This window comes from Malurus melanocephalus, unplaced genomic scaffold (genome assembly GCF_030028575.1).
Source record: "Malurus melanocephalus ecotype Western Australia unplaced genomic scaffold, MMel_1.1 scaffold_99, whole genome shotgun sequence".
In the NCBI taxonomy this organism is placed as follows: domain Eukaryota; kingdom Metazoa; phylum Chordata; class Aves; order Passeriformes; family Maluridae; genus Malurus; species Malurus melanocephalus.
This window is the reverse complement of record NW_026623331.1, coordinates 1,696,932-1,718,470: the sequence shown is the minus strand read 5'-3', so window position 1 is coordinate 1,718,470 and position 21,539 is coordinate 1,696,932. Positions and strand designations below refer to the sequence as shown.

At 42.1% G+C, this 21,539-nt stretch overlaps 2 protein-coding genes across 2 annotated transcripts in view; one reads left to right on the top strand and one right to left on the bottom strand.

Annotated features, from left to right (window-relative positions):
• SPIRE1 (spire type actin nucleation factor 1) overlaps positions 1-5,971 on the top strand; it is a 127,434-nt gene extending 121,463 nt beyond the window's left edge. Inside the window, exon 16 of the mRNA XM_057368954.1 lies at positions 614-5,971. Coding sequence (XP_057224937.1) covers positions 614-866 — 253 coding nt within the window. The 3' untranslated portion in view covers positions 867-5,971. The remainder of the gene's footprint in view (positions 1-613) is intronic.
• Positions 5,972-10,391: 4,420 nt separating this feature from the next.
• Positions 10,392-21,533, bottom strand: PRELID3A (PRELI domain containing 3A). The gene is made up of 6 exons (XM_057368952.1): positions 21,450-21,533; positions 18,976-19,144; positions 18,596-18,685; positions 17,770-17,840; positions 17,573-17,675; positions 10,392-12,064 (listed from the first exon to the last, which is right to left on the bottom strand). Exons 1-6 carry the CDS (start codon positions 21,479-21,481, stop codon positions 11,951-11,953), a joined length of 579 nt encoding a protein of 192 aa, XP_057224935.1. The 5' UTR covers positions 21,482-21,533; the 3' UTR covers positions 10,392-11,950.
• Between the last annotated feature and the right edge of the window lie 6 nt (positions 21,534-21,539).

Here is a 21,539-nt window from a genome sequence, read left to right as displayed (position 1 = left end):
TTTTTCACATTACAGGTGAAAAATAATATAAGTCTGTGTACAGTTGTACAGCACTTCTGCAAAAATATCCTTAATATGTATTTTCTGGTTGAATTAACTCTTTGGAGATAAATCTTGGCAGGCTAGAACCACCCACTGAATGGGAATGCAATGATGTCTAATGAACAGATTTATCTTTTCCCCCCTAATTTTTCCTATTCCAGTTTTCATAATTTTTTCACTTTGATACTATCAAATTACTTGTTGGTTTTACATTTTAGATGGTTGTCAAAGCTAAGCCAAGAAATGAAATATAAAATGAATGCTCCTTTTTGAGGGAATCTGCTGAATAAACCCTCTGCATAGATCACCATTGCTATGATAGATTAGCCAAAGACATCAGCTGTTTTTAGTTACTAGCAAGATTGGTTTTGCCAGGTTGTAAATGTTACACACGCCTTCAGTCAGTGCCCCTGCAATCTTGCCAGTCCTGGCAGAAGCTGTCCTCTCCASTGTTTGGTGTAATTTGGGACAGGAGGACAATTTAAATCCAGGCTTTTCGGGTGTGATTTTTCCTGGGGCTCACAGCCAAGCTGCCAAATAGCATGACAGATCCTGCTTTTTCGCCTTTCAGGTTGACCTCAAGGTCCAAGTCTGTGGATAAGTCACAGGAAGAGTTTCCCAAAGAATTAATGGAGGACTGGAGCACAATGGAGGTTTGCGTGGACTGCAAGAAGTTCATCTCAGAAATCATCAACTCGAGCCGGCGCAGCCTGTCTCTGGCCAACAAGCGAGCCAGGTTAAAAAGGAAAACGCAGTCCTTCTACATGTCRTCCCCAGGAACCTCGGAATACTGCCCCTCTGAAAGGACGATCAATGAGATCTGAGCCCTGTGCCTTCTGCTTTGCTTCCATCTCCATGAGGTCATCATTCCATGAACAAGGTCACTGGGAGCGAGTCATCATCCCGTTGCTTCGTTCCACTTGACTGGTTTGGGTTTGGATTAGATCACAGGATTTCCTACTCCAGCAGTTCCCGGAGCCACAGAGCRCCGTGCTTGGATCTGTACAGGATGATGCACAGAGGGTCAGCTGCTCACGCTGGAAGAAAATCAATCTTTGAAATTGTTGCCTCTTTTGTACGTGTGTGTCGAAACGAGAAAGCCTTTTCTTGCTTTCAATCTTTTTTTTTAACCATGCTTTGAATCATTTTTCAGGAGATGAGCTGAAAGCAGGTGTCCAGTGGAGAACCAGATCTAGCAGAGTGTCAGTGTTAGCACAGTAGCGAACAGTAGGTCCTGCTGGTGTTCCCACCCTCAGAATGCCCTCATTGGGGCAGCCAAGGGCCATGTTGCACACCAGGCACCTGGTGTAAGCAACTCTGGTCAAATCCATCTTCCTCTGAACAATTTTGGTTGCTTTGAGATCAGGATTCAGCACGGGACGCCTCAGTGTCAGTGTCCTGGGGCAAAGCAGGTGACAAAGCTCTCTGCCCGTGTGGTCGGCCAAACCCCCGAGCTGCTTTACTTCCTAAGCCTTAGTGTCCTTCCRAGTGTCTCCTGAGCAGGTTTTAGTAGTTTACTTTCTATCTTGAATGTATGATGATGACTACTAGCAGCAGTGAATTTTAGTAGTAGACAAAGTTGTACAGTTTATGGGGAGGATGGGAAATAAGGGAGGCTTCTAATTTTAACTGAATACATGTAAAATTGTTCTTTTGGTTTCTCAGAGAAAACAGTGAGTAAGGTGTAAATTTGTATTATAATGGAGCACACAGATACTGCTATAGTTCTGTCTGAAAGCATATCCATTAGTTACCCCATTTTTTCTGGGGTTTATAACTTGGCTGTAAAAATTTGTGTTCTGCTGAAATTTGGGACAATGCWGTCTCAGATTGGGAGCAATTTCTTTTTAGTCTTTTTTTCATTCTTTCCCCCTGTTTAATTCACTCACAAGGGAGTGCTAGGCTAATTGTTTAGAAGTTCCAACAATTTTACAATGTTAACTGACATCTCATGCTTTTTTTGCACTTTTTTTTATATTCAAAATACCTTTTTTTTTAATTTTTAAATTCAGGCATAGCCAGAGTTTAGTCAATAATTTGGGGCCAGATCTTTTTGGTATTTAAAAAGAAGCTAACATAGCCAAGTTATTAATACTTGAAAATCAACTACTGTAACTTTTTTCATAAATTTTTTAATACCCTGAAGCATATTTAATATCTATATAGCAGTGTATTATAGAATGACATAGCAGAARAGTTTCAGATCTATTTATTAACATTTCTATACTTCGAGTTAATGAGAGATACCTCAGAACTGCTCCAAAGTAGCTGGGACTGGATTTCCATAACATAATTTTAAAGGTGTATTAATCCAAACAGCTTCCTCTGTCCAAAAAGCCCAAGGGACAGACTGCCCCTCTAGCCCTGGCAAGGCACAGTGCTGAGGCTGGGAGGCACTGGGGCTKCTTGGCTCCCTTTGGCAGCCTTTGGAGCAGCCATCCATATCATCTCTTTTAGGCTGATTTGAAAAGCACATGTAAAAGTCTCTGAAAACCTTCCCAGGGAGTCAGCCATCCTTATTTTTTTGTTAAAAGCCCCCTTGAAAAATGAGAATTTTTGCATATGCAGGGCTTATTTAAATAGTTTCTTTTTTTTTTTTTTTCTGAACCAATGCAAACAGGAAAAGCAGGGCTCAGTGCTAGCTCTCCCTCCTTGCTGTCCCACGTAAGGTCAGCCCTCTCCTTGTGATCCCTCTGGAAAAGGGTCTTGCATGTTAAAGCCCCTGGAGTCATGGCATGAGATAGGGATGCAGGATTGCAGTGAGCAGCACAGGCAGGCTGGTGGAAAAGGTTCTGCTATTGTTGGAAGGGTCGCCTGATCTCAGTCACATCAGCACTTTTTGTCGTTTCTGTGCCAAAACCAGGCCGTGCGTTTGCTGCACAGTGCACCCGGGAAACCAGACGGAAAGAAATGCAGGAAATCTCACTTTCCATCTACCCTGTTGTTGCTGTTGTCAGGATRTTTTTCACCAAGATGCCCCAGCCATGTAACAGCTGCCCAGTCCTCTGCTCACAGTCCATTTCTGTGGTGTCCTGAAGCCACTGAGGTGCAGGGTATCCAGCACGTTTACTTTCCTCTCGGAGAGGAATTCGGGATGTTGTAGAACAGGCAGGATGAAGGACTCAGTAACTCCTTAGCGTGCAAAGGGGAACAGGTCCTTCATGCCTGTGCCCTGCTCCACTCTGGCAGTGTCCAGGGGTGGCTCTGGGGCAGTGGCAGAGCCTTGTGATCCAGCCTGTGCCTTCCCAGGATTCTCAGAAGTCCTTGGCTCAGGGCAGGCTCTGCTGGCTGGGCAGGGCACAAACACTGAACAACAATGCAGCRTTGTGTGGACGGCTCCCTGTTGCTCACACAGAGCTGCCATGGGCCAGGGTCTGGACAACCTCCCTTTTCCCCTGGAAAAAACCCTCCAGGCTGCTGACACACATTATGRCAGCTCCAGAAAACATGATRTGGAGGGCTGCCTCTCCYCTTCCCTCCCATCCCYTCCTCCTGGCACAGTTGCTCYGCATTATCCTGGCATTTCGTTCCRCGAGAGGAAAAGCAGCCGGTTGGTTTTTTGTGGAAAGCCTGAAGGAGCTCAGCTCGCTGGTTGCCTGGCTCTGCRGAGTGGGCTATTTTTAGCTTTCCATCTCCTCCCTGCCTGCATCAGCATCCCAAATCCACTGCAGCCATTGGCCCAGCACCCCGTGGTGCTGCCCAGCATGTCCTAGTTACGGGCTGAACTTCACGTCAGCGTCAGAGGGGGAAATCAGAAGCTTGTAAATATCTGTAATATATTTATTAATATTTAGGAAGTCTCCATCAATCATGCAATGGGAATTGACTTTCCCATGATGTTTTAAAAAGGAAATGAGTCYTATTTATATGTGTGTTGGCTGTTATCTTTTATTAGAGTTAACGCTTTCAGCCCCCTAATACAGTTTGCACATCTTAGAGTGAATTACTGCTGAAAAGAACGTGGCACTAGCACAGTGAACTCTGTTCCATGAATTTWAAAATTATTTTCTTCTTTTTTTTTAGCTTTATTAGTATTCCCAAGGTCTGTTAAAATATATCGTAGGAGACCCAAGGAGCTAAAAATGCCTCTGGCAGCATCAGTCTTGTTTTGTATGTGAACCTGGTTGTGGGGAATGCAAAACCAGCTCTGCCTCACGGCAATGATGGAAGATGTGAGCAGGCTTTTGCTGCAGCTGTCAGACCTGACCTTTCAAGTGTTCATGGTRACAGTAGTGTTTTGGGGGGTTGTTGGGGTTTTTTTTTTCTCTTTCTCCATTACTTCCTTTATACAGGGAGGGGTGTTACCTGGTGAAAATAAAATGCCTTTCCATTATAACCCTTGTCTGTGTTAATTATTCATGTGGAAGCTGATTTAAAGGTTCTATCTCTCTCTTTTTCATGCTCTTACAGTTTTGTAAGATCAGTCAGATGTTTCTTTTGGCAAAGAATTGTTAACGAAAATGATTGCATAACAGCTGAACACTGGCTGGGCTGCATGAAGGGATGAAAACCTGTCCAAGTACCCTTAGAATAGCAATAAAAACTGCTTGTRTAACCCCAGTGATGTGATTAGCTCCTCGTTGTCATCTGCAGCCAACTCCCTCTGTTACCAGTGTGCTGCTGCTTCCAACACTGGCAGGCTGTACCTGAGGCAGCACGTTTGTCCTGCATGTAGTACAGGCTTTGGGAAATCTCCATCCTTCCCTCATCATTGGGAGAGAAATGCCGACTCTCTTTTGGAGAGGTTTTCGATGGATCTGGTTCAGTTTTTAAACCTGAAGTGGAGAGAACACTGCTGATTATTATCACAACTTTCAYGTTGTTCTCTCTTCTCTCCTGAGCATCCCTTTTTCCCCAGTCAAGTTCAGCATCGGCTTCCCTGGTTAGTTCCTGGCTGCATGCTCTATAGGTTAAAACTAATTTAGAACCTCCAACTTTAATCTCCTGATTGCTGCCTTCCTGCTTTACTTCATCCAGCAGCTCTGCACAACTCTTAGGAATGTCTGTCTTACAGCTCAGTCTCATCCGTGAAACAGTGACAGCACACAGGCATGAGAGAAAGGTGCTGCAACTCTACACTTTGGTGCTACAGCACATGGATTATGTTCGTGTTACCAGAAAATTTTATACTGTTGYCATGTTGATAACTTGGAGCTGCTCTGGTTTATTTCTTCTTTTGTATRTGTGTATCTTAAGGCCAGTCTGAGAATTTTATGAATACCTATTCCAGCTATAAAAATCTCTTTCATTGTTTGTCTGATTTTTAATACTGTGTTTCAGATTTTTTGGGTACTTGAAACTATTGTTCCCCAGAATTTCCTTGTAGGATAACCACAGCAAAGGGGCATTAGCTCAGCCTGCACAAAAGCCACAGAACCCCTGTGTTGCACAGCACCTGTGAGCTCCAGCAGCTCAGAGCAGAGACAGCCTGGGACCTTCCCTATGCCCTCACCTCGATGCTGAAAAATCCCAGAGCTGCCCCTGTTGCTCAGCTGCCCTGGCACAAGCTGTGAGCTGCTCAGTGTCCCAGGGTCCCCAGCTGCTAAAAGAGACTTCCAAGTGAATACAAAGTGTTTAAAGAATTTTCAGAGCTKCTGCTGAGTGCTCAGAGCTGAAAAGATCCTGTAGTGCAAGTTTCCATCTGCTTTTAGTACTTGAAAACAATTTCAGTGCTCCCAGGTGAARCAAATTCCAGAGAGGTGAAACTTTATGATACTTTGACAAGCCAAGACTTGAGAATTAATTTTCTACTATAGGTCTGCACTCAACAAATGTCATGGGGCGTAATCAAGAAATGGAGCTAAAGAGGTATCAAATAGACATGGCAAAATTTATGCAGCAGTAGTTTGTTTATTTGCAATAATAGCCAATCCAGAAACTTTCCAGCTTCTTCCCTGGTCAGGTTATTTTGCAGTGGCAGTGCCTGGCTGAACTGTCAGATGTGAGGTAGCCCAGGCTCTCTCTCCTCAGGTAATGACAGGAGCTGCTGCAGTCTGCAAAGGTCTGTGAGATGAGCTCTGTGGAACATTTCTAGAGTAAGCCCTTTGGAACAGACCCTTGAGGATAGACCTCAATATAGGTAATTTAAAAATATAGCTGATAATCTTTGAAGGTGCCAAGCTACTACTTTAAACTCACAGCTGAAAAAGACCTGTTTGAGTATTGATACATTTGATTTTTATAAAACAACCCATAAGAGCACCCAGTATGAAAAAAATATATATTTGGTGCCTCCAGTGCAGCTGAAGGTGTTTCCACTTGAGGTCCTCTCTGCATTTCTCTAACCAGTGACACCAGTGCTTAGAAAAGGGAACCAGCAATGCTTGGGCTTTTGCAGRACAGGCCCTGGGCTGGATAGTGCACTGTGGGATTGTTAAACTGGATTTCAGAAATCTGAGTTCAGGAACCTGCTAAATCTAGAATTAAGATGTGGCATGACTGTGTAACTTCTGCAGAAGGCTGGCTTCCAAAATCTGGTGGAAATAAGCACGATTTTAGCTTACAACACAGATCTGTAAAGWGGCAGCACTCTTATGGCCCAGCTTTCAGGAGAGGCAGAGACCAGGACCCAACTTTAGCTGAGGCATTTCAGGTGGGCGTGTTCCTATTGAAGAGCTGGTGGTTACATTACCTGCGAATCAAAAGCAAAATGAAGATGAGAAAGGATTTTGAGCTGTATTTCTGTTAAAGCTGGTTCCCTCTCCCCAACTCCCTTCTTTAATAAAGGAAAAAAAAAATCCCAAACAGGAGATGCACTTTTTGGATGTGAACAGGCCTAAAGCACAATCCCTTCCCTTTTGAGCTTCCCCTGCCTCTGTGCTGTCACTGTGCATGTACCGTCTGCGCGTCTTCAGGGACACCAGGGGCATCAGCTCTAACTGACAAAGGCAACAGAATTGTCTTCTGCTTGTTTCCATGTTATGTGGTACTGAAATGCAATTTCTTGTTTATGCATTGCTAATAAAAAGCTCTTCAAAATTACTGCATTGCTCTTGCTTTCTTGAGCAAACTCGGAAGACCATGGGCACCATTTCTTACAGACCCCAGCTGGCAAGGCCATGTTGCATATTTGTTTGGCCAGGTAGAACCCTGAACCTTAGATGCTGCAKATCTTAACTAGGTCAGAAACAAAATTATAGCAGAGTAAAAGGGAAGGTACTGTATCAGCAGGGCCCCAAATTAGGAGCCCTTACTGATCATTTCACTTGCAGGTGCCTTCCAGTAAAATGAGAATCATACCTCAATCACCTCAGCTGTGGAAAAATTAAAAGGACGGGACTTGTGCTTCACAAAAATGCCTTTTCACTGAACAAATCCATAGTGAAAGCATGRCCTGCTTCCTGGAGCTGCGATTAAAAGGTTTAGCTTGTAACCTGCATGATTGTGACAGGTGGCAAGTAGTATTGGTGGGATAAGAAAATAGTTTATTAGATAAATAAGGTCTTATTTACAAGTCAAGGCTAATGGTTTTAGGTGAGTCTTGCCTGTTCTAATGCAAAATGAAGCAGCTGCAGTCCCAAGTGGAGTTATCAGGCCAGGCCCAGAGGACGCCTGCAGAGATTTTGCACAGTATGTGGCTTACAGTGAGTTCCAGGGAGACTGGTACTGGTTCCTGCTGCTYACCCAGCACAGACTAATGGAAATTATTCTTTTGCAGCCTTTTCAGACAAACAACAGTCCATCACATATTACACAGTTACACGCAGAAGTGTTTGTTTAAACTRCACATGGCATGTATTTTGAATAGCACCAGAGGGTTCATAGACAATTTACAGCCCTGCCCTCGGTGGYTCACTATCTAGGAAGGTACAACAATAGGAAAGGTGTTCCCTACCCACTGCTCCACCCGAGGATCGGAATGAAGTGCCACATGAAGGAACTTCCCCGGTCATCTTAGTCAATGCTACATTGGTACTTTGTCGGATACATCAGTGTTCAATCTGTGCTCTGCAACACTTCCCGGCACCATCTGCTGCAGTTCAGCGCCTTTGCCTATGTTAAGGAAATCTTTCCAGGATTTAGGAGGATATAGGAAAATAGAGGAGGATATAGGATATAGGAGTTTTCACTAGGCTTGCCTGTTGTCAACAAATACGAACTTTCCTCCGTTGTGCCTGCTGACCTGATGGAGGAAAAGAAGTAAGAAGCATGGGGAAGCATGGACAACTCATGCTGGCACAGGGCCAAAATAAAAAAGAAATGTTTAATTACACACCAGACTATTTGACTACACTGTTTTAAGTTAATGCCTTTTGTTACTWACATGACCTTCCACTAGCATGAAAACCAGATACCAAACAGAAGCCAGTGTAGGTCGAGTTTGGTACCTTAAACATCTTAAAATCCTTCAGGGTCAAGAACCAAAATGTCCAGGTTGCCATGCTCTGGAAACCACRGCTCCTGCCTTCCCTTGCTGCTTCCCCCACAGTCAGGAACCAGCTYTTCCAATCTTCTTCCTTCCACAGTGGGCGTGTGTGATGCAGCTGCCGGGACTGGGGAAGCAGCCACACTTCTGTCCAATCTGGAGACCTGATGTGCTGGCACCAAATTCTTAAAATCCAACCACCTCCCTACATTGCACCCCAGCTCTGGTTCCCTTGAATTGCAACCCAGCAGCTGAGAAACACCAACCTGCATCTTGAACAGCTGCTGCAAACAGCCTCCCTCTCACAACTCACAAAAYCCAACTTCAGTTCTATTTTCAACAYTCWAAGTGCAGAATCATTATTCRAAATRGCATTTGCTACATATTAACAGTTACAAGCACTGAACTTTCTTCTGCTTGGTCCCCAGCACTTCAAGATCCCTCCGAGTAAATAAGCACTGACTTCACACCATTTCTGATTCACACATTTTTTCCTCCTACATACTCTTTTCCTCCTGCTCCAATCCAAAAAGCTGCACCCTGCTGTTCCCACAAGCAGCCTAACACTTTCCCTTACATGCAGCTTTCTATCTTTAACAGCTCAGTCAATGCACATGATACAAAACTGACTTCAGAAACATTTTTTAGCCATTTCCAGTCTAAAGAAAGAAAAGATGTAGGAGTTTCTCTAAGGAGCAACCAAAATAATCATTCCAAAGATAGGGTTATTTTTTTTGCTTCACGGACTAACTCAGATTATGGAATGGGAATTGGAATGCTTCAAAAACAGGGTTATGCACAGCATAGACAGCATACAGAGCTAGAGATCCCACCAGATCCAATTGATCTGATCAGTCACGTGGCCAAKTAAAGAATGGAAGCCCTCTATACAAACAATACAGGTAGAAAGCAGAAGGGTAAAAACTGCCCAGGAAMRTTTAGGGGAAATTAAGAACCACTTSATCTGCTAAACACTGGAGCCCACCTGGTCCCTGTGTGACCCACTGCAAGGTCCTTTGTACACGTTGACAAAATGAGCAACCACAGGAAGACCAATAATCCCATGGATGAACAACTGTCCCCTACCACTAAGATGACAGGCTTCTAAGTGACAGAACTGGCCTCTGGAAGAAATAAGTCTTTCCTACCCAAAGYTTCCCCACTCTCCTTTAGCCTAGAGACAAGCAGGAGAGGACTGAGCCCAAGTAGGAAAGGTGCTGATCCTTGGCAAGYGGAGCAGCAGATTGGAAAATCAAGCAATTAGCCACATAGCTCCTAAGTGGCATGAAATTGTGGAGTGAAAGCCACCCAAAACCAGCCGGGAATGACACAGAAAGGAGATGCTGCAACAGAAGCAGATAAAGATTAGTTTCTGCAAGAAGGAAACAAAKTGTCACAAAGTAATCCAGAAAATTGATGTGCAATTGGGGCAGTCCTTAGGGTGTGGCAGAGTTCAGCTCCAGAGAGCCCATGGTGACTTTTCTGGGAAGCCAAGTGGTGCTGAATGGCTATACACAAGTCAGCCAGCCTTAAGACAACATTAAGCAAACCTTTCATTTCAGGTGCAACAAGCAGCTTTAGACAAGTCTTCTCCCAAACCAGAACAATACAGGAACCTCTCCAAAGGCTTTTCCAGCCCTGCTGCCAGTCGTGTTTTCATCACCTCCAGTAGACATGGATAGAAATGCTGCAGCACAGGTTTTCAAAAGTACACACTTTTTTTTTTTTTTCAGAGCCCTGCCATAGCTGCATTTCTCCTCCTAGCAGAACACCACCAGGAGCTAAAACATCTATGTTCCTCACCTAGGAAGTGGCATCACTCCTGAGGAGACAACTGACCTGCACCAAAGCTATCCAGTGTATCTTCTATTCAGGGACTGCTGTAAGTTCTAAGTTTCTGTTCCAAATGAAGAAGGGCTTTAGATTCACATAAAAATAGCAAATATTAGCTATTTTATTTAAGGGCTTTAAAGTAATAGACACATTTTTAAAAGTAGGTTTATTCATTAGGATCACATAATTTAGTTACACCCAAATTGAAGTTTACTTTCAAACTAACCAGAATATGAATGCTGAAAATTCCCTTAAGCCACAGACACATTAAAATTATCAGATCAAAACAGTGACCAACATTTTACTCTTCTATTTTTTCAGAAGTTACTCATGCTCTTTAACAACTTCCTAAGCACATGCTTACCACTTGAACAGTAAACATCCTTGCAACATTTATTTCACTTTGTGTGCACACCAAAAAATAAGTTAAAATGCCCTAACAGGGTTATCTGAGAAACAGATACTACATCTGGATCAAACATGACAATTCTGTAAACATCAGACAAAGTTAGTCATTACCAATATATATTTATGCATATTCAATAGGAAACATTCTCTGCAGTTACTACAGTATTTTTCCAGATAATGAGAAGAATTTAAAAGGATTTTAAAACCATCTTGTACCCATGTGGAAAAACGTTGAAAAAATTCAATTACACTGGTAGTAGTTAACAGAAAGCATTCAGAAAGAAGAGTCCATTTGTTGTTCTTGTTCTCTTGTTTTCTMCATTCAGGGAATGAAAAGTTTTGTTTATGACACCTTATCATTTGGATTTAAAATTTTCTGCACATTTTTCATTTCAATTCTTCTGGTTATTGCATCAATTTCTCCCTCAGTTAAGACATTATGTGAAGAGCAAGGACCAGTGGAACAGCATGGTCTATTCATTCAAGTAGCATACAAGTACCCTTCTTAGAAAGAAATAAGTATTTTCCAGCACCTTCCAATAATCACTACTGCTGTCCTCATAGGGAGGAGAGGAACTAGTACAAATTAATAAATAAGGAAATAAATTATACCCTTCTCCCCACCAAAAAAAACTATTTTAGGCTATTAGCATCAATAGAAACTTTATCTTTGTTTGGATACAAACATCTAAGAGGTAAAGTATCTGTGTGTCATGTTCAGGTAGCACATTTAAACAGCCTAGGAAGAGTTAGTTCCAGATAAGTTGTAGCCTTTCAAGATGATCGTCTAGATAAATATCAAATTGTACAGTATCATGTTCTGTGTCATGTAGTACCCTTTGACTGGCCAAGACRCTATCAGATTACAAATCAGACAAAACTCAGTGCTCTAGGACCTAKCAGCCCTTCTCAGAACAAAAGTTCATACAGAAAACCCCTAATCCCACACATGCATTCTTTTCAAGSTTTTCCATTTGATGGTGTAAATACAACATGCCCTCTACCTTTGTTTAAAAAGGCACATTAAGGCTGCTTTAAATGTGCTAAATGATTTGTTTCCAGTATTAAACATAAACTGTTTAAATGAGAAGAGCATCTGCAGGAGGTCAATTTAATCTTCAGTAGGCATCAAGAGCTGCTGTGGAGATGATGGATGASGTTACTTTTCCACTGATCCAGTATTCTCATAAATGTACAAAACCTCTGCAGATCAGCCTTGGAGGGAGYTCTACAGAGCAGTCTGCAGAATAAGACTTTTCTGTCAGTTACTTGGTTTTATTTGGTGAACCCAAATATTTGGCTTTATGTTTCCATGGACGCTGCTGCCATGGCTGGTTTTATCCCCTCACGCGTGGACTTCAGCTCCTCCAGTTCTGTGTTTAGTTTGCTGATCACCCACTCCAGGGCATCCCGACCCTGCCAGAAAAACACAGGAATTTAGGATCAGAACAGACATACCACCACTGCTCATGTTTCTATAGTTCTTCCTCTGTCAGACATGAAACTTGTTTTAAAATCAGTGCCATGCCCTGCATAGTTTGATACCAGATTATATTGATAATTTCTTAGCATCTWCTTATGGGAACTTCACTGCAAAGGCATTTGCTTCACCCCAAAGCCAGMAGCAAATGCAGTGCAGGTGTGAGCTCCCATTAGCACACCGAGGCAGAAGGCCTAACTCAACTATTAARTTTCCTTACCCAAGAGATTTGCTGTTTTTGCTGTTTACTGCTCCCACCACCCAAAGAGTATCAGCAGATTTATGGCAAAATCAAGGTACTGTTTTCAGTTTCATTAAACAAGTAATACGGACAGTTTTTGAGAAGATCCAGGACAAAGAAAGTCTTTAAAGTCCTCTTTGAAATAGCAACTAAGTGATCTGATACCTATCAAGAGTTCAGAAGTGGATGCACACTGAAATCAATGTTCCTACACAGCAACTTTTCAGCATCTAAACCAGACCAATTAGAGACTGGAGTTACACATTTTATATCAAGSGATGGGAATGCCTCACTCTAGGAACTGACAGGCAGTCTTCAGTAAGAGCTGGAGAACCATGGACAATAAGCCTGTCAAAAACTTTTTACCTTAAGAAGACCCTGTAGCAGCTGCACCCCAATGACCACAAGATGTGGCCAGCAGCACAATGCAGACAAGAAAATAGAGAGGACTTTAATGAAACAAAAGTGCAAGATTTTAGAGCTCTACAGTCTGAGAACAGCAGCTTTTGCCAAAGCAAGCAGATGGGAACAGACCAGGAAAACACTTGGCCTTTTTTCACTTAAACAGAAGTCAAGAGACATTCACCTCTATTACTCTACTAAGAATAAGAAGTACAAACAGTGGAGAGCAGTAAGTGGGAGCCACATGGCTCTGGCCAARTCTAGAATTCTGGAGATAAAGGTTTCAGCCCAAAAAGTCACAAATGTTCAGGACAGCCATTGTTCAAGCCCTCTGCAGAGGCTGATAGAAAGGGGGAAGAACACTGTCCTCCACACGCAAACTGTGATGTGCTAATTTTGTTGTATACATTAAAAATTATATAGTGCACAGAAACCTCATAGTGTCCAGAACCTGCTATTGTCCTCTACAGACCACTAAGCATGAACAAGAATCTACAKAAGCAGCTTTGAAAACCTAAGGAAAAAAGAATGTCAGAACAAAGCTCATATACTCTTGAAGAATTTTTTCCCAGGCTAGAAACACTACTCTGGAATAATATGAAAAGCCCAGACCCAAAGTGCAAAGTGTAACCTATTAAAATAAATAAAGTTTTACTTTTACTATGAAGAGGAGCACAGTTATCTCAAGACCCTCTCTGAGGTCAGTGAAGGATTGACTCGGTTTTTTCTCGGGTTTTCCATGTTACAGGAACTCACAGAATAAACAGTAATTTCTGCTTCTGCACTGGCAGGCAGTCCTTAAACTGAGAAAAGTCATCCAGGTATCACAATAAAGTGTTCAACTCCTGATCAAGGCTCAGAAAGAGAGATTCAGCTCTACCCTAAATTATCTCAGAAACTAGGACGTTTAAGTTAATTAGTTCAAGATATGCCTTTAAAATRTTTTAATAATATTCAAGAAAGCATTGTTGAAATTGTCCACTTTAGGTATGGGCTGCTGATAAAAGACCTTARAAGGGGACGATTTAACTTCTGAACTCCTTCCATTTGAACACCAAAGTGACCACTCTTCAGCAGGTAGTAACTTCCACCTTCTCCAAAGGCTGTGCAAGACCTGAGAATGCCAGGGAAGTATGAATAAAAGACACGGGGAAGGCTACTGCATAGCAACAAGTTGTAACCTGCTGTGAATTAACTGAGATGAGCGCTCCATAAGGGAAAAAGGGGGGAGGGGGGGGACAGGGAGGGGGAATCATCTTTCAGTAAAGCAAGCATTTGGACATTTAGAAGTCAGGTTTAAATATCCTTTCTGAGGTGACACAGGCACACAGTACCAAGACACCAACAGCTTAGATGTTRTGTTTGTCTAATTGCTCAAAGAAGACTTGCCAGAAGGACAAATAACCCTGCCATGGAAAATGCTCCATAGAAAAATACTGAGATTATTTTCATGCCCTGACTCGAAACAATTACATCATTGTGTTTTACTTGATATCTTTGTTGATAAGCTAAATTAATTTAAAAATCCATGAYATTCAACCAGAGTACCAAGATATTTCCTTCACTTTTTGAGAGCACATACGTCTCTATATATCTCTTTAGACCTGCATATACTACATGCCATATTTTGCAGCTAAGAATAAACTCATGATTTTGGCAAGGAAGACCTCAGGAACATTCTGCACAGGAAATTAAGTTAGAAATCTCAAACAGATGCAAAGCCTCCAAGTGCCATGAAACTACCCAGTTATCAGAAAAAATCTGACAGAGGATTGTCTATGAAGTCTCATACTGTCCAACAAGTTCTGCAGTAAGTMATTAAGCAAGCACATTCATCCCCAGGCATGCAGGTTGTGTTATTCATTATTGCAGGTGTTAGCAGCATGACATGTCTGGCAAAACAAGCGCTGCATATGAAGATTTGTTGGTAGAGCTTAAGTGACTGATAAGTGCTGAGCCTTTGTAGTTGATGTTTTCCAGAAAAAAACAGCCATAAAAGCTTAGTGGAATGGGAACGTAAAAGCAAACACTCGCGGCATACACAGATCTCAGAGTAAGCAGTGTAAAAAGCCCGACTTTCTTAACTAGGAGAAGCAGCAAAATGGATTTCTTTCTTTTTATGAGATCTTATTGGTTGAAGCAGAAGCCAGTACAGGAATGACAGGGACAAGCTACACTGACTAGTGGAAGGAAAAAAATCTGCACAGAGGTCTCAGAGGCAAATGCACTCAGTTCTCTCCACCCTGAACTCAGATTTGTTCATAGCCACATCACTGCAGGGACCCTTCACTACCAAAATGAATATAACTACAAGACCAATGAAAARCAGGAACAGTCTGGCATCCTGACAGCTTCAAGCCTTGCACAAATTTCCTCAGAAGGGCAACACTATTTGTCAGGCAGAAGAAAAGCAAATACAATTCTGMTATGCAAAAGATTATCCCTGTTAGGCAACCTGTTTCAAGAAATCAATTTTATATCCTAAGAACACAATTCTGTTTCATTTTTATAATGCCAATTCCACTTACTAGCAATTTATAAAATTCTTTAAATACAAGCTTTATATATTGAAATCACAGAAACTAGGACCAGAACAAACACTTGGTGGAGGGACTCCTTCACATCCCTAGCTGGCTGCAGTCCTCAAGCTGTAAGCAAGACTGTGTGGCACGAGATGGGCTGCARCAAGTTGGCTGCCCAGTGGCACAAGCACGGGTTAAGGGATCCAGCCTGGACTGGGGCTACGCTCACCCTCTACAACTGCAGTGCAGTGAACAGGTCTGCCATTCCTGTATGCAATGTGTGTAAAACAGACATGCAGGGTAATTTATGAAACCCACGTGACAACAGTCCATGCACATATTTGCTAGAAAGCTGAAATGCTGTACCAAGTAATAGAATGCTGGCATTACCACTAGTTAGTACAAACTCCAGGTGTGGAGAACTGCTAGCTTAGAGCGCTTTCAGAATTTTGAATTATCCACTCAATAGCATCCCACCCCTACAGTAACACAAAAAAAATTACAACAAACCGCAAATTATTTTTTCATCATCATTAAAAATAATAATGCATCAYCTGCCACTGCTACCTCAGAGCAAAATCTCAATAATTGCCTTTTCTTCAGAACAAYGAAACATTTTTCAGTAACTGTCATGAAGTTTAAGAGGGGTGCTTAGAGCACAGAGGCACAACACAGCATACAAAAGCTGGTAGTAGCCCAGTAGATACTAGCTAGTAAAGAAAGGGYTGGTACCAGCAATTAAAAATTCCCACAAAGTTCAAAATCTCTAGAGACTTTTCAGTGAAATACTCAGGACAAAAAGCTCTTTCTGATTTGCAAGAAGCTTGTGAGCCAGTGTGTTCCTTGAAAATGGCAGAACCGTACAACCTTTAAAAGAAATTGAGCTCTCTCACAAGCAGCACCTCAACAGGTACCAAGAAATATTTAGTTTGTCTGACTTCAATATGGACATGCAAATGTAACCAATGCCTCAAGAGGAATTTGGCCAGCATTTTTAAATGTGTCTAACTTGATGTGGCACACCAGCCAACTAGACAGGGCTTTGCCACCTCTGGGTCAGCCTGAAGTTTGGTTGTGAGCCAGGATTTGTTCCTCTCTTTCAAGAATATACACCCCACACAGACTTCTAATGGAAACCAGATCAGAACAGAACTGTAATTTAACTGAAATACTTTCCATTTCAAACAAACACAGAAAGCACCCAGCTAGGTAAAGGTACTCTTCAGTGTCTAGAAAGGACCCATCACTCCTTCCCCATCCCCTGATTTTAACATGTTTTCCACCCACCCTAGGAAAGCACACAGAAGGGTGGAAAAGGAGACTTTATTTTCTCTGTCTAGTTTGTCCTACCAAGTTAGCTTACACTGGCTTGGTCAATGAGCATTCAGCCTCACAAGGATGAAGGGCTGCCCAAAGCACAGGATCTCTGGCATAGCAGGAGTTACCTGAGCCAGATTCCCACTGTGCTGCACCTCTCCAGCAATGCAGAGCACAATCTCAAACTCCAGGTGCACTCATCCTGCTTCTCTAGCAATTCTATTTCTTCCCCAAAGAACTGTAGGATGAAGTGCCCAAGAACAAGCACTCCCACAGCTCTGCCTGTGCTGAAGGGCAGTCCATGGCTGCAAGCCAATAGAAAAAGCAAGCACAGGACAGCGGAGTCAGTGCAGTGTCACCCAGGAGAGTCAGCACAGCCTCACCTCCTCAAAGAATATGCTTCTSCTTACACTACATTACTTTCAGCCAAAGGCAAGGAGACAGCTCAATAATGGATAGGAACTGGAACAACTGACAAAGCAGCATAGAAAATATGGCAGTATTAACTAATAAATCCACATTATAAAGGCTGAAAGCCAAGTTACATTCTCTGCTAGCACTAACTCCTAGAAATAGGAGGTTAGTRCTTAAAAAGGTACTTTGAAAAACAAAAAACCAAACCCCAACCAATACAGTTTGCATGCTATCTGTAACTGCAGCACACACATACAAGTTTTTTTGTTCTGCTGTGCAATTCTAATTAAAAMCCAAAGATTTAGTAGTGACTAAGTGACTAAATATGAAACTAACAAAAGTTTCATACTTTTGGAAACTATACTCTGCTTTCTGAGGTTCATTAAAAATCAATTGAAACACCAAACACGAAATCTAGCAAAATTAAATATTACATCCATAATAGTAAAATAARTATTACATTCAACACACACATTGACAATTACTATTTCAAAAAAAAAAAGAACTATTGGGTAGGGAAAGAGGGAGAAAATAGAATAAAGATGTACCTTTCTGGCATTAGAAGAAATTGTGTTTGCCATCAAGCTTTCCAAATAACTGCTTAAACTAATGCCTTTAACAGTAATAATTGCTTCTTGAGTTAGCACAGTCCTGTAAGAGAATAAAGAAAGGTTAACACCTAAGCTRAACTGGAATAACAAATTGTCTCCGATACACGAAAATGCACACAAATATCCCTACTTACTTTTCTGGATTTTCTGGATGAGGTGTGTAAACCAGTCTCTCATCAACAGACACCAAGTTTGTGAGAGTAATCTTAAGAAGAAAAACAGAGCTGAAACACTCACTTCCCATCTTTCATTTTTCTGTTATCAGCAGCACTACTCAATAGCAGAGCACTCAATTTAATGTCAGAGTGTACACAGAATATAAAACCCAGAACACAGTCAATAAAAAGACCTATAAAKGGTGATGTATCTTCTCCTATCATTGATCTAATTATTTCAAAGTTCCCATTCACAGCACAGAGCACTAACAGCTTTCTCTGAATGTCGAGTCTGATTTACAACCAGCGATTCAGAAAGGCTCCTCCACTGTAACACTACCTGGACTAGACAGAAAATTAATACTAAGGAAAGACAATGCCTCTTGTACAGAAACAAGGCCCTCCTACAGACAACCTCATTTTACGAGGTTGACAGTTATGAGTTCCCAGGATACCAAAATATAGCACAATACTTCATTAACATTCTATGAAAAAAGAATTTTCACATTAAAACTTTAGTTGCAAATGGCAGAACTCATTAATCTAAAAGGCTAACTATTTTACATGCATTCTGAAAAATAACCTTGCATTAAAAACAGAATCATAAATGTTTGATGATGAAGTATTTAAATTTCCTATTTATGAGAAGGAAAAAAAAAGAAGAATAGTCATCTAAGACACTGACTAAGACATGGAAATTGTTGCCTCAGATGAAAGACATGGACACATTTCAAATCTAAATGTTAAGAGCAAAACATTCAACTTCCAGAACTAATTACCAGAAACTTCTTAAGCCACCACTCACATTAGTTGAGCAAAGCTCCATCTTTTTTTCCACYGGATCTACCACAGAATGTTCCTCGATGTAAGTCAGAGTTCTATTTGTTCCTAATATCTGAAGGGGAAAAAAATGTTAAATATCAAACAAACTGAACCTTAAAACACACAAATGCCAAGTTCTCAGTGACCCCAAATAAATAAGTAATTCATGGATACCAAATAACTGTGATCAGTGGCAAGACTTCATTTTAGATTGTATCAGCCATAGAGCATGGCACAGACCAGCCTGGAAGGCATTTACAGACACACAAATTTAATCTTTCATTTAGAAGACAGTTCCAATTCAGAGGATGACATAAAAGTGCATCACACCCTTAATAAAGAATGAAGGACRCAAAAATGTACCGCTTTTACAATACTGGGCAATCCCCACTCCGTGCTGAGAAGACGATGGCTGTGCAACCTCCCCTGGTTATCCAAGCTTCTGTTGAGGACATCTACTCCTACCACACATGGATTCATTGGGTTGGGATACTTTCTCATAGCAGCTTTGATCACAGTATCCCAGGGATGCCTGTAAAAGGAAGAGACAAGAGTATCTGTAACTRTTTTGTATTCAATCTAAAGTATTCAGATGATACTAAATCAGGATATAGGTTGTGCAATATAGTGCATGCTGTACAAATTCATAGCTCCCAGAAGTCCCTTTGGAATACAGTTAAGCTTAGAAAGGCAATAAGAAAGTACTGATACACAAACAGAAGAAAAAATAAATTCATTTCTCCAGAGTGAACCAAGGAATAATTAACGCAAGACTAAGAAAAATGAAGGCAAGGGGCAACAGTCACTCATTGCTACAAGTGACATTCCAAGCAGTGCTCACAGAGATGGTGGAAATCTCAGCTCATTCCAGAACTTAATCAGGAAAGCAACCCAATCTAACACTTAAGCTTGCCCTGCTCTGAGAAGAGGGACTAGATGACCTCCAGGAGTCCAATCCAGAAATTCTTCTGTAATTCTAAGCATATCAAATAAACTAAAGAGGAAATCAATAGCTTCTGCTTCTTCCTACAGCAAAAAAAAAAAGCAAAGTGAAATTAAATTCTACTAAAGAAAGGATAATTGGGAAGTTCAAAATAAAGAAACAGATTTTTAGAAACCCCATCAACTCACAGTCTTACATCTGCACCTACACTACTGCCTCCAGCAGTTTATTAGCATGAATTCCACTTATAGATATTCTTCTTGAACTGTTTTTATTGAACAAATTTGGATAACCTCAAACTCCTGGCATCGGAGTACGAGTGCTACTCAAGGCAAGATGGTTCACATGGCCCTTGTGGTACTTCCAGACATTTCCTTGTAAAACAGAGGAGGCTACAGRAATCACAGGCTTGATCCAATACAGAAATTCCATCCCTTATTACTTCTATATTCAGAATAACTGACTGCCCTGGCATGAGAGCCTTWCAGCCTTTAAAGGTATGTTTAAAAATTCAACAATTGGTATCTAACTTAAGAAGGTTTAGGGGTGCCAACTTGTACTTAAGACTTGCACTTAGGGCCCTAAATGGATTTTATTTTAGTCTTAAAATAGACTGGTACAGAAGGGCACTGACWGAAGAGCAAACAGAAAGGTAGACAAGTAAGTTATTTTTCTAATAAGAAAAGTGACAGAAAGCTTTATTGGTGCAAGCAAGAGAAATAATAGCCCTCAATTSCTGCAGCAGAAGGAGATCTGGAGGACTCTTCTTTGTTCCATCTTCAGTTACTATACACTTCCATCAACARAAGATACACAAATCAAAAATGACAAAATTCTCTTAAATGCCCTTAAGAGATTGAGTCAGAGATCTGATAAGGAACAACGGTATTTTATTAGCCATTCAAATGAACTACCTACACCYACACACATTACGCCATAAAATGGGGATGTTCTAATACAGAACTTGATGAGAAAATGACAAATAAAAATAGCTTTTGCATTCCCTAAGCGACAGATACTCATCTCAAASTCAGGAGCTGCGTCATGCTCTAGCAGCCTCTGCCTGATACTTCATGTCAAAAACCACAGTTCACTTACACCAGACCAATGCTGAGGTTGGGCACCGAGTATCTGCATCAGTGCAAAGAATTCAGTTGAGGTAATTAAAGAAATCTGGGATATTTTGTAAATGTTTTAAGAGCTATCACCCCCGGTGCTCTTCGGGCTTCAATACTTTCAGGACACCTGTAGCAGAGGAGTCATCGGCGGTGGCATTCCCAGAGCTGCACTGGCACTGCTGAGCCCTCCAGGTCAGCTCCCTGGTACASCTTGTTACACACCTACTGATAATTTTCCCTGTTGTTTCCTCGCTACATAAGGRCTAGTGTGGATGACCAGAGCGACGTTCCATGGAGAAAAGCACTGATGGAAAGAGCACTTACTCAGAGAGCTGGCTGCTGGGCACCTCAGCGGCAGTACCTGAGGCTAAGGGACACAGTCACTGTCCATCCCCCTTGGAATACATCATCGACTACATCAGTAGTTTCGGATTTATTTTTATTTATAGTGTGAAARCTATTTTTCCTTAAACAGCCAGTCGTTTATCAAGCCATCACGCTGTCGGGCCAGCTCAACCACTCCATCCAGTTGGAATGCTATTCCCGAGGTAGGGAAGCTCTAGGGAAGGGCCAGGAAGGAGCTCGAGGGATGGAAGACAGGCACTGCCGCGGCCCGTTCCCGGCCTCCCTCCTCCTCCTCTTTCGGCCGCGCCCGCAGCATTCCTATTTCCACCGTCACCCCGGCGGAGCSCGGCTCATCCCGCAGAGCCCAGCCCGGTGAAGCGCGCCCGGGGGTCTGTCCGCGCCCTCCGGCCCTCCCCGCCCGGCCCCCTCACCCGAACACGTGCTCCGAGCTCCAGATCTTCATGGCGGCTCCCGGTGTGTCCCCTCAGAGGCCGGCGGGAAGGGCGGGAAGGGCGGGAAGG